This window comes from Pyrgilauda ruficollis, unplaced genomic scaffold (genome assembly GCF_017590135.1).
Source record: "Pyrgilauda ruficollis isolate IOZ18807 unplaced genomic scaffold, ASM1759013v1 scaffold1, whole genome shotgun sequence".
NCBI lineage: Eukaryota > Metazoa > Chordata > Aves > Passeriformes > Passeridae > Pyrgilauda > Pyrgilauda ruficollis.
Genome location: NW_024508100.1, coordinates 6,035,816 through 6,051,102, shown reverse-complemented (window position 1 = coordinate 6,051,102; position 15,287 = coordinate 6,035,816). Strand labels below are relative to the sequence as shown.

The 15,287-nt window shown below is 39.1% G+C and overlaps 1 protein-coding gene across 3 annotated transcripts in view; it reads right to left on the bottom strand.

Annotated features, from left to right (window-relative positions):
- The window catches only part of ABLIM2 (actin binding LIM protein family member 2), a 128,969-nt gene that overhangs the window by 85,157 nt on the left and 28,525 nt on the right, over positions 1-15,287 (bottom strand). For all 3 annotated transcript variants that reach the window (XM_041470712.1, XM_041470620.1, XM_041470795.1), the window contains exon 2: positions 8,785-8,928. In XM_041470712.1, the coding sequence (XP_041326646.1) occupies positions 8,785-8,928 (144 nt within the window). The remainder of the gene's footprint in view (positions 1-8,784; positions 8,929-15,287) is intronic.

Genomic DNA, 15,287 nt, shown 5'->3' with positions numbered 1-15,287 from the left:
AGAAAAGAGGAAAAGAAAGCTGGAGGAAGTCTAGGGAGAATATCTGAAGGCAGCTATCAGATCTTACTCTCCTAGGACAGGAAATTAGCATTATTTCACATCCACTCCTACCTAGCATTTGTCTTCCAAAAGTAGTATCTGGAGGAAGGGTTATTTTTAACCTAGAAACAGTTTTCAGCAGTTTCTGGAGTTCATCTTAGTGATAAGAAAAAAGCACTGAAAACAGTAATTATATTAATGAAGAGACTAACACAGAGTAACTCATCTTCTCGTCTCGGTATTACCTTGCATACACAGCAATGCCTCTTCCTGAGCAGTTATAAGCTTTAGAAGGAATTTTTATGTAGTGAATAAGTGTGTGTCTCTTATTCTTATGATATTTAGAAGCAAGCCAGTACCTGGACGTGCTATTGGACTTGAGAGGGACAATAGCCACACCATTTTTAGGGAGGGTATCTCAGGGTGGCTTCTCTTACAGCTGGATAATTCCACTTTTCAAGACAGTTTGCAGTTACCTGACACCAAAATACTTCATATACAGATGTGAGGGGTTCCTCTACTGGTTTAGAAACTGACTACTTTCTTCCCTAGCATGGTGTCTGCAACAGCACCTGAAGCCCTGGAATTTATGCAGTGTGTAATGGTAATGTTTTAAACTAAAATAGGTGCAATTTAGACAGGATGCATGGAAGACCTTTTTTTAAGTGGGGCTGGTGAGACATTGGAACAGGTTGTCCAGAGAGGTGGTGGATGGTTCATCGCTGGAAACATTTAAAATCAGGTTGGACAGAGCCCTGAGCAAACTGATTTGGTTGAAGATATTGCTGTTCATTCCAGGGGAGTTTGGACTAGATGACCTTTAAATGTCCCTTCCATTATGTTATGATTTTATAAGAACAATAGCAGTTAATCAATTAATCAATGCACTTTAAGCACATTGCTATTCCCCTATTTTATGCCATCAGTACTCCATTTGCAGCGTACAAATATAAAAAGCATCTATTTTCTGTGCTGGCAAATGAGACTACTGAAAGTAGAATAATTTTTTGTCTGCATGCTGGGCCTAAAAACCAGCTGTGTCCTGAGCTGCTTGGGGGATGCTGTGCTCTCTGTGCTGCTGCACATTGCAGCAGACTGCAGCTCTTCCCATCCCAGCAGTGCTGCTCTGCTGTCAACGTGCCAGACAATCAAGTGGTTTGCTTACATGCAACTACACATATCAAGTCTGTATTTTTCCCTCCCATTTTCTGCCTGATGTAAGTTAAATAATTTTTTTTTTTCCTCAGCACCGTGGTTTGATGTCCACTTTGGTATTTTCCTCCATCCATGAGAGGGATGCTGCTGGCTGAGCACGATCCCAAGAATGACACATAGTACACTGCTGATATTAATGTAGCTCTTCTGGCAGCTAAACTGTATGTATTCATACACCACCAGTGAAGTCTGGGATCCCATTCTCCAAAAGCCCATGATCACGTGGAACATTTCTCCTGTCCACTATGCCTGTGAGAAGGAATCAGAACCACCTGGCAAACTTCCACTGCTTTGATTAAAGTTCAAACTGAACTGCAATTAATCTGAAGCAGTCTAAGCTCATTTCCAGCAGATGGCTGTGACTCTGATATTCCTTCTTGAATGGTCTGGTGTGTTAAGTCCAGAAAAGCTTTTCACAAAGCTTTTGGGGAAGTCTTTCCCAGGTCCAAGTTTGCTGGCCATACAAATACTGGCATGGGAATATCATCTCAGTTAATTCACACCTCAACCTTCAGTCTATAGGTGAGCAGCAGTAAGACAGAAGGAACCTTGCGCCTTGCAATATAAACCACACAATTCAATCACTCTTCTGTGCACGAGTGATCATATGAACTGTCTTTGCAAACACATCTGTGAAATCAAGAATGCTCAAGCCTGTCAGTCACTGGTAGTGTATTAGCAATAATATCTAAGATACCATCCATAATCTCAAGGACTTGAATGACACCTCATTTTGTTACTATCCAGGGCAAACAAAAGCAGCATGCAGCCCCAGAAAAGTCTTGGACAGACCTGCTGGTCTCTTCTCCAGCTTCCAATCAGGAAATGCAGGAAGGCAGACAGGTCTGATGGAAGAAAACCAGCAACTTTCAGGAGCAGAAAAGATACAAAGAACTGGGGGGATATGTCATATCCTGCAACACCTCACCATGCATATGTAGCACTGATAAAGCTATAAAGGATAGAGAGTACAGCACCTACACAAGCTCCCTGGCTACACTGGTCATGACGCCCACAAATTAATTTGTGGACTAAACACTTCAATGCAGGGAAATCCTTTGAGATTCTGAACACTCTTATTATAAGATTGACAAAACATTAGAGTGTACCAATCAAAATGAAGGAGAATTTAGGAAGTTTCCTGTGCACTATGTACCTTGACTCCTACAATAAATGGGAACTACACATTGAGTAATTTTTCATTAGAAAGTGTATTTCCATTTTCCTTCTGGACCACATAGTTTTCCAACAGCTTAGAGACAGGGTTACTGCCCTATAAAAGCTCCCCCATAGTCTTAGAGGTGAGCAAGGTCCTCACAGCACTAGGTATGTGGCTGTTTCAAACTACCAAAATAATCCCCAGGAAAACTGGAAAAAATGTCTCATTTATACTAATTTCTTATTTTAAGGACTCCATCTGGTTATTTAAAATTTACAAGTATGCTAAAGAAATTCAAGAAACAGGGTAATGTGCTTTAACCCATTTTAAACCTAATAACATCTTAAGTGTCTATCATAAAATACTGCAGACTAATTAAAACAGGTTTTTAAAAACAATAAAATACAATAAAACCCACAACCCTAAAGAAACCCCAACATGCAAAGCAACAGCACCAAATATTTTCAGATTTTTTTAACAGTGCTTTGGGTGCCAGTTCCAGGTTTGCAAATGAAGTCCCTGCTCTATTCACAGATACGGCAGATGGCCTTGTGTTAATGAGTTGCAGCAAGTGGGAGGTGGAATAACACCACTGTGGCAGTGATGAATTTTAGGCAACCACTCTCTCTGGGTCTCAGTAAGGCATCACATCACCTTAGTGCACAGAAATGCCCAGCAGCTTCTCCAGAGAGCTGCTGTATCCCTGCTGCGTCCTCAAGGGAAAGACATCACACAGTCTGGAAGTCCCCTGCATGAAGACATCCTTGCACTGACTTTTTTTTTTTCACGGGGAAAACCTTACCCAAAAAGAGAACTTGAGTAATTAAAAAGACTCGCAGGCTTTTTTAATAATAATAATTCTGTGACATTATCTAATGCGGGCTGAAACTGTGTATGTTCAAAACTTCTTTATATGAATAGTATGTTTACTGTCTGCAAAGGTTACATAGATTTGAAAATCCTATCCTCTAATGAGTACTTACCTTTCTATTATAATGGACTAGAAGGATGCAAACAAGGAGTAAATAAATTGGAAAACAGAAGCAACAGAGGTTTGGCTTCCTTTGGTGGGTAGTTAGCTACTTTCTTTTGAATGTTATTAAGACATTCCTTTACCAGTACACGTAACCATGATTCCTCCCATTTCACCATGTTTTACTAATATTATGTATTTATTAAATTTGTGAAAAATACTCTTAAAAAAAGATTCATCAGACTCTGGTTGAAATATATATGCCATGTTGCTAGAGTGCTGGTGTGATGGGTATATGACCAGGATGTGAGGGGCTGCAGGAAGTTCTTAATGAATGCAAAGAAAGGTTGTAACAAGAACATGATTATGAAAAAGGAAGATTATCCATTACTTTGTGATAGTGCAAGTTAACTAATTGCCCAAAATTTGTTCATGCTGTAATTATTGAGCTGTTTTTAGAAAATCAGTGATTAAAAATTTTAAAGTTCAGGTTTCAAAACTACAACACAGAACCATTTGCTGATACATTAAATTATTTTTGCACCAGCAAAAGTGATCATTATTATCATCATCATAATTTCAGTGAAATAAAAAAATTACAAGCTAACATGACATTGGTAAGGCAGCCCTAAACCTACCACACTCTGCAACCTTGTTGAGCATTACACTGGAAACAGTTTTTCCTGTTACACTGAGTTAATATGATCAGGGATTGCAAACTCCTGAAGGACTCAGGAAGTGCTGGACATGTTGCTGAGAGTGCCTGATGAATAAGTGTCCCTACACTAATCCCCAGTGCCCATGACAGCAGAAATACCAGAAATTGCTATTGCCAGGCAAAAATCTGGGACTTGGAAATCTTACAGATGAGCTTCCCGTAAGTGACTCCCGTTTTGAAACATGAAACCCCGCAGCTATGTTCAAATATGAGTCCCCCAGATTACCCAGCATGGCTTAGAACATATTTATATCCTAGCACATGAATTCGATCTAACAAAGAAATAACTCCTATTGCCAAGTTACTCCAAGTTTTTAGTATTTTCACTGAATATTTTGTCTTAGCCCTTCCCATTAATAGGACTTCCCAATAAATTATATAATTCTGGGTTCTGTGGCATGTTCTACTGAGAAAATCGTATAGAAGTGATATATCCAGACCTGGGCTTTTTCACAATTCCCAGGACACTGCAGGGTCACAGAAACACTAATCCCCAGAACCACATACCCCCTTCTGAGCTGAAGATGTGCTAAATTCTAGCAGATTAATTAAAGAAAACCTCATGAAAATTAATGGGAGGTAAAGTATACTTGCAACTGCTACCTGTGCCAGCAGGGAAGACTGCATGTGCTGCACCCATAACAGGACAATTTTGATTAGGGGTAAAACCAGATATGTACGAGATGCAATGAAGCAGGTGTAGCACACAGGTCATGTTTTTACCTCTGTGGCTCAGACTGGAAGTTTATTTCCTTTCATCAAGTCAAACCAGGAAAGGACACAGATGTGAGTTATAGTTCTTTTCACATGTGTACAAAGAACACTCTTAAGCAAGATGGTGTGGGGTTCTTCTGTTTAAATTGGTCACTGCAACTCTGGAAATATTAGGATACTATCAAAACACAGAAAATTAAATACTTGCCAAACACTAATAAAACAAGAAAAATTCCATCCTTATCAAAGATCTAAGAGGCTACCCAAGATAATATAATTACAGCAGCTACATCTTCCTGTCTACAACTCTATGTTAACCTGTCTCTCTACTGGCTCTACTAAATCACAGCTGTAAGCAAGCTCCAAGTTAATATTTGTCTGATACCATCCACTCCATTAAATGCAGTCCTGACCTGACAGACACCCCCAGAATAGTTTATATTCAACACATTTTTTTAAATTTGACAGTCTAAGTCATAAATATTTTATTACAGTGCTTTTTGTTACAGTCCTTGGTGCTTTTATTATAGTGGCAACAAAATAGAAAAAGAATTAGCAAACATGAGAACCAAAGCCCTTGAAGTCTGATGAAACTTTGCTTTACTATATCAAAGATATCAGCTTCATTACAACAGTACTTCTATAAAACCTGATTAAAATGGGATATATTTTAAACTAAAAATTAAGTAAAGATTTGAAGTAAGGTTAGATGGCATGTTCCCTACAGAATTTTATTAGCAGATTAGATGTGCAGCTGAACAGGAAATAACACATATGAATAGATATGAGTATAAACTTTATTTATAATGCCTATTTACCTCCCTAGCTCCCATTATACTTTGATACTGAGCAAAACTAGCAGATGCTCCCAGTACTGCTGTTAAATTTTTTAATCTGGATGTGTCTCTTAGTCTTGAATAATAAAGGAGCTGTTCGCCTTTTAAACACTTTGAATTGCTTAGAATCATTATCTGGGGAATGTAAAAAGAACTGGATAGGAATGAAAGAAGAACTGCATGGGGATTAGTGACCTTATACTAACCTTCCTTGGTTATGTAATTGAATTTGAATGCAAAAGGCATCTATATAGTTGATGTTACCATTCTGAAACTCACAAGGCTCCCCAGAAAAGTTGTGGCTGCCCCAAGCCTGGAAGTGTCCAAGGCTGGATGGGATTTTGAACATCCTGGTTGAAGGTGTCCTTCCTCATGGCAGGGGGGTTGGAATGAGGTGATCTTTAAGGTCCTTTCTTTCCAACCCAAACCATTCTATAAATAATCAGACAGCAGAATGGCAATACACAAAACTACCTTTCTACCCTAAAAAAAAAAAAAGGTAGAAATACAGAATTCAATGTATCTGACCCTCTAAAACATCATAATTTATCCAAAATATCAAAGAAATAGTTTCAAATTTCACACATGTTCAAAAAGGTGTAACTTCTTCCAGTGTAACATCATCTGTCACTGATGAGGTCATTGGAACAGACCTCAAATACCTCCAGACACCACACCATGGTCATTTGTCATTCTTATCAGTTTGCATTTTCCACCACTGTACAGCCATAAATTCTGTGAGAGGAACCAAAATTTCCTGCAGCTTTATAAATATGACATGTTTTCTGATGCAGGCTACAAGATGATTTAATACAGAGGCAGTCAAGCAGGCAGGCATCTCAGCAGGGCAATGCAGCCAGCCCACACATGGGATTATCTGTCCTGGACATCCTGCAGCTGCACTGGATGCTGGACACACAGCCTTTTTCCATGTGCTATCTTTGGTGGATGAGGTGAGACAGGACAAACTGCATTGCTGAGTAGCATCAAAAGAAATGCACCACAGGGAGGAATCAACAATAAGAGAAATACATTCCCAGAATCATCACCCTGCCCGTGCACAGCAGGGGTCATGGCACAAAACTCTCCTCCAAGGCTGAAAGCAGACTGATTGATCAGAACTGAATACCATTTTTTAAAAAAATCCTAACACATGAACTATATTCTTTCATCCATTAATTTAAAAATTGAAGTCACATTTGCCGAACCTGCTTTTTCTCTTTTTATGCAGCTAGTGAAATGTATATTCAGTGCTCTGTTTGTTCCAAAGCTCTTCTCACCTAACAATATGGCAATCCATATGACAAAGCAATTTATGTTTCTTAAATAACAAATAAAGCCCAGAAACAAAACAAAAACAGACACCAGAAGAATGCCAGAAAATTGATGGAAACCCTTGAAAGGTGATAAAAGAAATTAGGGCATTTAAATAATGAGAGAAACCAATCACGTGGGCAAACTTAGCAAAATGATTAGTAAGGAGGGGTCCAAGAGCCTTGACACCTAGCAGCAGTTTAACCACTCCTCTGACACTCTCCTGTGCCAGCTGAGAGACTGACAGGTGGGTGACAGATGCTACCCTGCTACCTTGTTAACATTGTCATTTTTTTCTCATTTTACCCAAGATCTGCCAGAAGCAGAACAAACTCCTTATCTCTTTCAGACAGACAGGGGCAATGCAGCTTCTGCAGTGCATTCATCATCTTCCTCAGCATGGGGGTGGGAAAAAGCCCTCTGCACTGCCTAAATTTGGGATCAGGGAATCAGTTCAGTGACCACATACTGCATTTGCTGGTGACCTGGCATCATCTAAATGGAGATGGCCTATACAGCCAAAAATTGGATGTACAATTCTGTATTACTCCCTCTGCAGAATTTGTCTTTTCTCATAGCAAATCCATTAAAAATAAAGGGGGCTTTGACTTCATAAAGATAATAATATGGAGCAAATACCAGAATGTTACCGAGGCTTCATGTAGGAGACAAGACTCCTGAACAACAGATCAGCTGCTCTTTTCCTGAGCTAGGTTTTAAAAACTGATTTAATTGTGAAATTTGCCATAAGAACAGCTGGTTTTAGAAGAGCTTAAAAGATGCATGTATAGGCTGTGTTCTGCTTTAAACACAAAACTCTTCTGAATAGATGACCAAAATATTTTTGCTGTTTAGGAAAGTGCAGTATGCTTATTTTGCTTGTGGTGCAATTTTGCAAAGAACACAGTTATTGAGCTGAACATTTAGTCCTGTCTGTCTAACTCATTGAAGATTGCCTCAATTATTAATAGTATGTACTCAATCCCATGGGCTTAAAAAAAATATCAGTATAGCTAACAGATAGTGACAGTTTCTTTCTAGTATTCCCTCTAAATAGGAGTAGAAATAGTTACAGTAACACATCTGGAACCAGAGACACGCTCATGTTTCTAGACTGAGCTACAAGGGTTAATAAATGTCATTTGAAGCACTGGTTAATAATGGAGTAAGCAGGTTGTTCTGTAAACATCAGTTAACATTTATGCACTTGTACATTTAAAACAAATTAGATCTTAGCAGCTTCCAGATAGGTTTTTAAATAAGCAAGGATCTACAGAAGGGGTGTTTTATCAGATAATTCCCTTTTCCTGTGACCATCCTGCTATTCACGTGACAATATTAGATCATCAGGCACTACCCTGGAGCAAACCAAGTCATTCCCCCCAAAAAATGGAAAAGCACAGAGGGTCACACTGGAATTTAAAGATCACAGTCCAACACAAGAGAACCTGGACAGATGTGGCCACAGTGCACCCTATGGCATGCATTAGAGAGCTGGGAGAGAGGAAACCTGAGTTTCTTTGCAAATGTTCATTCTTTCCTAGCCCTGCATTGTTCTCCCAAAGTGCTCTTCTTCCTGACATCCTAAATCCACAGTAAACTCCAATATGGATATAAACAGCTTTATATTCATTGAAAACATTCTCCCATTTTGGGACTTAAGATGTTTATAATCTTACAGTAAGGAGCCAGGGATTTCACAGTAAATTCTTTCAGGCATGGATTGGATTGGAAAATATGCTTGTGAAGTTTGCAGGATCATTAAGTCACACACCATTGCTAATGCCCTACTCACAGAAGCAGCAGTCACACTTACCTTTGCAAACAAAGCATTTAATATGGAAATATTTGCTCTGAACTCTCAAAACTTCTCCTTTGCATGGTTTTCCACAGGTATTGCAGAGAATTGCAGTACTGGATGGCTTCTCCAGCTGGCTATGTACAGCCTGTGGTTGTGAAACTGCAGGGGAAAACAAAAAGCAGAGCATTTTAAAGGCCATAGATGCATCTTCTGAATGAAATTACAAGAAATTACAATTAACACCTAGGACAAATCAGCTCAAGAAGACTAAAATTTTAACTTCTGGGACTGGCCAGCACAGGAGAAAAGATCTGCCAAAAGGAGCTGAGCCAAGCCAACCCTATTATTTCATAACTTTGAAAGCTTTTGACTGAACACACCTCAAACATAAATCAGAATTCCTTTTAGAAGAAAGAATCCACATGATCAAGTCTTGAGAGCCTCTGCCTGAATTTCAAAAAAAGCTTTGTCATATTTTCTCTTCAAGAAATCAATGAATATAGATAAAAGCTACAGTTTTTATTCAAAATATCTTTCATGGTACTTGGTAACTCTTACACTGTGAGTTACTGATCGTTAAAGTTCATAGTAAATGCATTTTTTACTGATTTTAAGGCAGAAATATAGCTCTGTAGATGTTTTAAATGCTTCTGAAACATTGACATCCCTGTAAATAGCACACATATCTGATCATTAAACAAAATTTTCTGTCATTTTGTAAGGAAACCATGACTTCAAGAGGTTAGGTTAAGCTAGGTTAGTGAAAATTAAGTGAATTAAAAATTTGCTGCCATCTTGTGATGTAAATTAGAAATTGCATTTATTGTGATGTTAGCATGAGATAAGTTGGCATCTCAATGTGTTATGTGGAACAGGTGAGATATGACCTTATTCTTGCAGTCCTGCTGCAGCACTTGCATCAATATTTTATCAGTGTACTTAGGAGTCCAGAGAGGAAACATCAAGGCAGTTAATTATAAAGAAGCTCTACTGTAACTCAACACATCTGGCTTTTTCCCTGTGTGAAGAACTAATAACAGGAAAGCAGATAAAGCATTTCAAGTAAATGACATATTTAATGACATTTTCTTCTGCAATGCGGCATGCTTACTCAAAGGCTGGATTGCTTATTTCAAAGTGATTTTTTCTAAATTTTAGCTACAAAATAAACTCACTAACCAACCAACCAGTCAAGATGGAGCAACCTCTCATATACCAATAGCAAAAAAGGCCTTTCCACATCCACTGAGTTGAAGGAGTTGGTATTTCAGTAAGATGCTAAGCTTCCCTCCCACACACTCTTCCAGGGGACTTGCTGCAAGTTTTACCCAAAACAGCACTTTCTACTCCTGCATCTGAAGTGGTTTGGTTTTTTTTTTTACCCAGAGGATACATGGGCTTGAGCTCCTCATGCCATTATTCGCCACCCACTAGCATTCTGTCTTGTCTGCTAAAATTACACGTTCTGTGATGGTCAAAAAGTCCTGCTCAAGGCATTGTGAACTTTGGAGCAATTACTGAAGGCCTGGTTATAATTAAGGACATCTCCAATAAAAACAACACAAGCATGACAGGCAACTGGAAGTTTACAGAAAGGCGGATGCTCAAACTTACACAGAGCAAGTAGTACAGATTGTTCAGGCTACTATGAGGGTCTGACTTATTCCTCAAATAAAAACTAGGAAACTCTGAACTTTCCAATACTTTACTTTTGACACAAGAATCTCTCTGTACTGTAACCTGCCCAAAACAAACAACCCACCCTGAAAAAGAATCAGCCCTGTAAGAAACCAAAACAAAGTATTTTCCTGAGTTAGTTACTAGAGTAGCAGCTAAAAGTGCAACTATAAATAAAAGTTTGCTCTCTCCAGATTTGCTAACAAGCATCAAATTCGTAGCATATAACTCAGGAAAGACTTAACTTAAAAGGAGCTGACCATAGCTAGAACATTTGGCCTAAACAGTTGCATTTGAAATAAAAAATCCTGATTGGAACAATTAAACAACTGACTTTTCTTCACACTCAACTATCCCCCCGTTCCAGCCTTTCAGAGCAGCATCTCTGCAGAGGCATCCGTGCCTGGCCAGTGCAGGAGCTGCCAGCTGATGCTGTGTGCGTCCCACAGGACAGAGAAAGCCAGCTCAGGAATTCCAGCCGCAGGAATCCAGAGCAGGGCCAGGAGGAGGCCAGAGCACTGCCCACCCTCCAAACATCCCCCTTCCCTAAAGTGACAACAGCCCCCCATTCCCAGAGAAAACACTGCTTTTCTACTTGCTTTCTTGCCCCTGGGAGTCCAATGCTGCACATTCTGCAAAGCAGCAGAAGACTGAAAATTGTTGCAAAGTTGGGTTTTTTTGGTTTCTGGCAATGGTTGCAAATTGAAAATGTGACAGAAAACACTAAAGTTTGTTTCTCATGATGTATTTGGTGCTCAGTGTCCAGACCTACAGGACAGGACTTCACACATTTCCTTCCCTTTGTGTCTCTAAAATAAGGTGTGTAATTAAAAACTCAGTAACGCTACAAAAGAAATTTAAAAAGGAAAATATTTAGGTTTAGGTTTTTTTTTTTTAAATTCTTCTTTGAAATTTGTTTTGGAATTTTTCTATTAATTTTGAAGTAACACAAAGCATATTTAAAATATACACTGCAGACAAAGAAGTAATTATTTTTCTTTTATCTCAGTTCAGAACTGAGCTACTAAGTATTTCACACAAAACACCCGTGGGAATACAGTGCCTCTGAGATCATTACAAAGAGGTCCTTCTGAAGACAGTTTTAAACACTTACTCTTCCATCTAGCACAACAAAATCATATAATTAATCACAGATTAGTTTATATTTTAAAACATTGACACTTAATATGGTTTAGGTTGAAATTTCAACTGCTGACAATTCTGAGAAACTAATTCTATTAGGGAACTTCGCATTTTAACTTACGTTTATAACCATATTTAAGGAGATAAGTTTACATGGCAATTTTCAGCATTCTACCTTTATGCCTTAAGGTATCTATATCAGTCTTCAAAGCAGCAGAAGAAAAAATCAACATATTTAATAAGTGAAATAATGAATTACTGATGGAATGTAATGATCTGAGACTACTCATCAGATAATAACTGACTAAAGAGTTCATTCAAAATTAAATTCTTCCATTATATCCTAATTTGTAGAAATTTCCTTCTTAACTTTAAGCTACTTTTTTGAAACCAAAATACAACTGAATACCTGATTCTCTAAATTTGCCTTTCTCCCAGACTACATTCTGCTCCAACAGAGGTATCCTCATTAATCCTTAAACCCTAAAAGGATCTGACTGCACTCACTTTTTGACAAGGACAAAAGCTGGCAAGGAATGAACAAGCAGCTTCCACAGGACTTCTTTGTGCAAGACTTGTCTGCTGGGCACACTACTGCCAATATTCTTGCCAACAGTCCAGTGCTCACACATCTCCGATGTCAAGACTCAGCCTGACTCCACCAGGCTACACAGTAGATAATTCTGCTTAGCTCTGGACCAAGTAGGGCAAATTAACCAGCAACAGTTTGCTGAAGAATTGTCAGATAAAATAAACTCCTCAGACTCACTTCTACACTGCTTAATGTAGATGTGCACTTGCTGCATGTACTACAGGGAAGGAGGGACAGTGGCATTGCTAATTATTAAAGCTGCATTACACATCTTATGGGTGCTGCAAAGTGATGTTTTCAGTGTGCTGATAGCTTCTGCAGACCCACAGAATATCCTGAGCTGGAAGAGACTGACAGGGATCACCAAGTCCAACTCTTGGCCCTACACAGGACCATTCCTAAAAATCACAATGTTTGCCTGAGAGCTTTGCCAAACTTTAACCATTCACATGAACATTACTTGCATTTGATGATCTCAAACTCATTTCTTCAGGGAAAATTTCAGAGAAAATGTTTAAGCTTCTTAAAAAGGTGAAAAAAGGTTAGTATACAATATATTGGTTTTCAACATCAAAAAGAAAGCAGAGCAGCCTGCTTTTGTAAGTATTTGGATCAAAGGCTGCAGCCTGACCTTGGTGAACACTGTGACAGGTACACTGGATCCAAAATCCACAACTTGTGGTAAAAAGCCCTTTGACTAAGCCCAGCTCCTTTGTCACTGCTAGACTAAGCAGGATTTAACATCTCTGGGGACCAGGATACGGTGACAGAGATAAGGAAAAGATTTGGGTGAGACAGGAACACTTTGGAAGCAGAACAAGACAAGCTGATGGCAGTGACAGAAGGGAGAGGATTCACAAGTCCCTGGTCATGCTCTGCTCAGGAGCCTGGGATAGAAAATGTCACCTCCTCTCTGCTGTGAGCAAACTTCCGAGGGAAACCAAACTCCTGGCAAAAGATCCAGTCTAGGATTGGTCGGTGCAGAAGATGACACACACCTTTGCTATCAGGCTTTCCAACAGCTAAATGAGAAACCTTCATGGCAGATTACAGACCTGATAAAGAAACATGCCAGAAACTGAAGAATTCAACACAACCCTAATGCTTTTCCAGTTTGTTGTGTTTTGTTCCAAGTTTGCACAGGAACCTACAGAAGCCATTTCTGAGCTTGGAAATCAAGTACTGAAAATTAAGAAGTGTCATGCTTAAGAATGCATATTTAATTTGGAATCAAACCTCAACTATAAAGTTTAATAACAAAGACTTCCACTTTCTTTGTTTACTATACAGACATAATTAAGGCCACATAACTCATTTGTGTCACATTATTTAACTCTGTTCTAAAAAACCAGTTTAATAGATTTTACTGATCTTGGTGATTAAAGAAGCCCAAAATCATAGAGGGCCAAATGACACAATTAGATATTATAATCTCAGAATCCTTGAATGACGTGGGTTGGAAGGGGCTTTAAAAGTCATCTAGTTCCAACATTCCTGCACTGGCAGGGACACCTTCCTCTACTCTCTGTTGCTCAAAGCCCCATCCGACCTGTCCTTCTGTGATGCTGACATTTTAAAGGGTACTGTTATCTAAAGAAAGATGGAATTTGGGTGGAGAGACACATGAAAATAAATTTTATTCCTAATATTTGCAATCCCCCCAGTTACCTCTCAATGGAGGGAAAGCAGTAATTCCTTGGTAATTCCTCACCAAGGTTCCTGGAAGGACAGTGTGGAACCAGAGCCTAAAGGCAACAATGAAAGGAAAAACAAAGGGCCTGGGGGGTGGCAGGCACTTTCCCTGTCCTTTCCGTGGGTTGTTCTGGTGCTTTGATTATTGTGTCCTGGAGGCTGGGATAAAAAAGTGCAAGCCTTTCATTTCAGGCTCATACAAATAAAGTATCATTGGCTGGCAACAGCAACCCTCCATCATTAGAAAAGATACAACAACTTTCTTTAGCAACTATCAGCACTACAGGCTCCTCTATAAACCCACCACCTTTTGCTTCATGAGATGAAAACATATTTTTGAGTGGAAAAAATATTAGACATCAATATTTTAAACTGTAATTATAAGCTGTTTAGTTCATAATAATGTTCAGTTTTTTCAACAAAGGCAAAGGCCACATTCCAACCCTGAACCAAAACCACACAGCCCTGGTAAGAGATGTTATTCTGCAAGCAGGAATTACCAGCAAATTCTCTTTGTGTTGACACTGAAACCTTTCATCTCCATAGCTACAGGTGGCTACTGAAAATCAAAATAAACAAATATGGGACCCAAATTCCATTTACTCACTAACTATTTGAGAAACAGGACAGAATTATTGATTGCTGACATGTTGTATCAAGTGATTTGGGGAGGGTGAGGTTCACAGCAGTCCAGAGGGGAATTAAATTTGCAATCTTCCTGGAGCAGGATTAAAGAAGATGCACACAAGTACTGCTGGAATTAGAGAGTGGAGTTTAAGTTGTTGTTTTAACAAACCCTTCTTGTATCAACTGAGTCAAAACACTCAGGGCTGAATTTAAAAACATACAGATGTTTTTAAAGATCTGATAGATCTTTCTTAAAGGAAAGATGCATTAAGTGCCTCTAAATGTCCCAGTGAAGCATTATTCCCTGCAGAGCTGGCCCCTGCTCTCTCCCTGTCTTGTGTCTGTGTTTAAAATCCAGTGATGAAGAGCTGTGAGGACAACACAGAAATGCATAATAGAGTAATACATACAGTGATCAGAGAACTACATGCGTGCCAGCAGTACATTTAATTTAGATAAGGGGGGTTGGGGTTTTTTCCCCCTAAGAACCAGTCATTCATATGGAGGCTTGAGGGGGCCTGAGACCCCATTGGTTCTTTCCACAGAAAAGATCAGATAAAGAGTACTTCTGTACTGGGAACTCCACAAGCTCTTCCCATCCATCCTGCCAGCCCCACTCAGCAGTGGGCAAGAGCAATTCCCTGGCCCCAGCCCTGCCTAAGGAGTGGACATGTTAGATGCTGTGGAACAGAACATTAAATAACTGCTAGTAACCTGGTTTACCCTATTTCTCAATTAGCCTCTTGTGTTAAATGACTTTACAAATGTATTTCCCTGCTTTATGTGC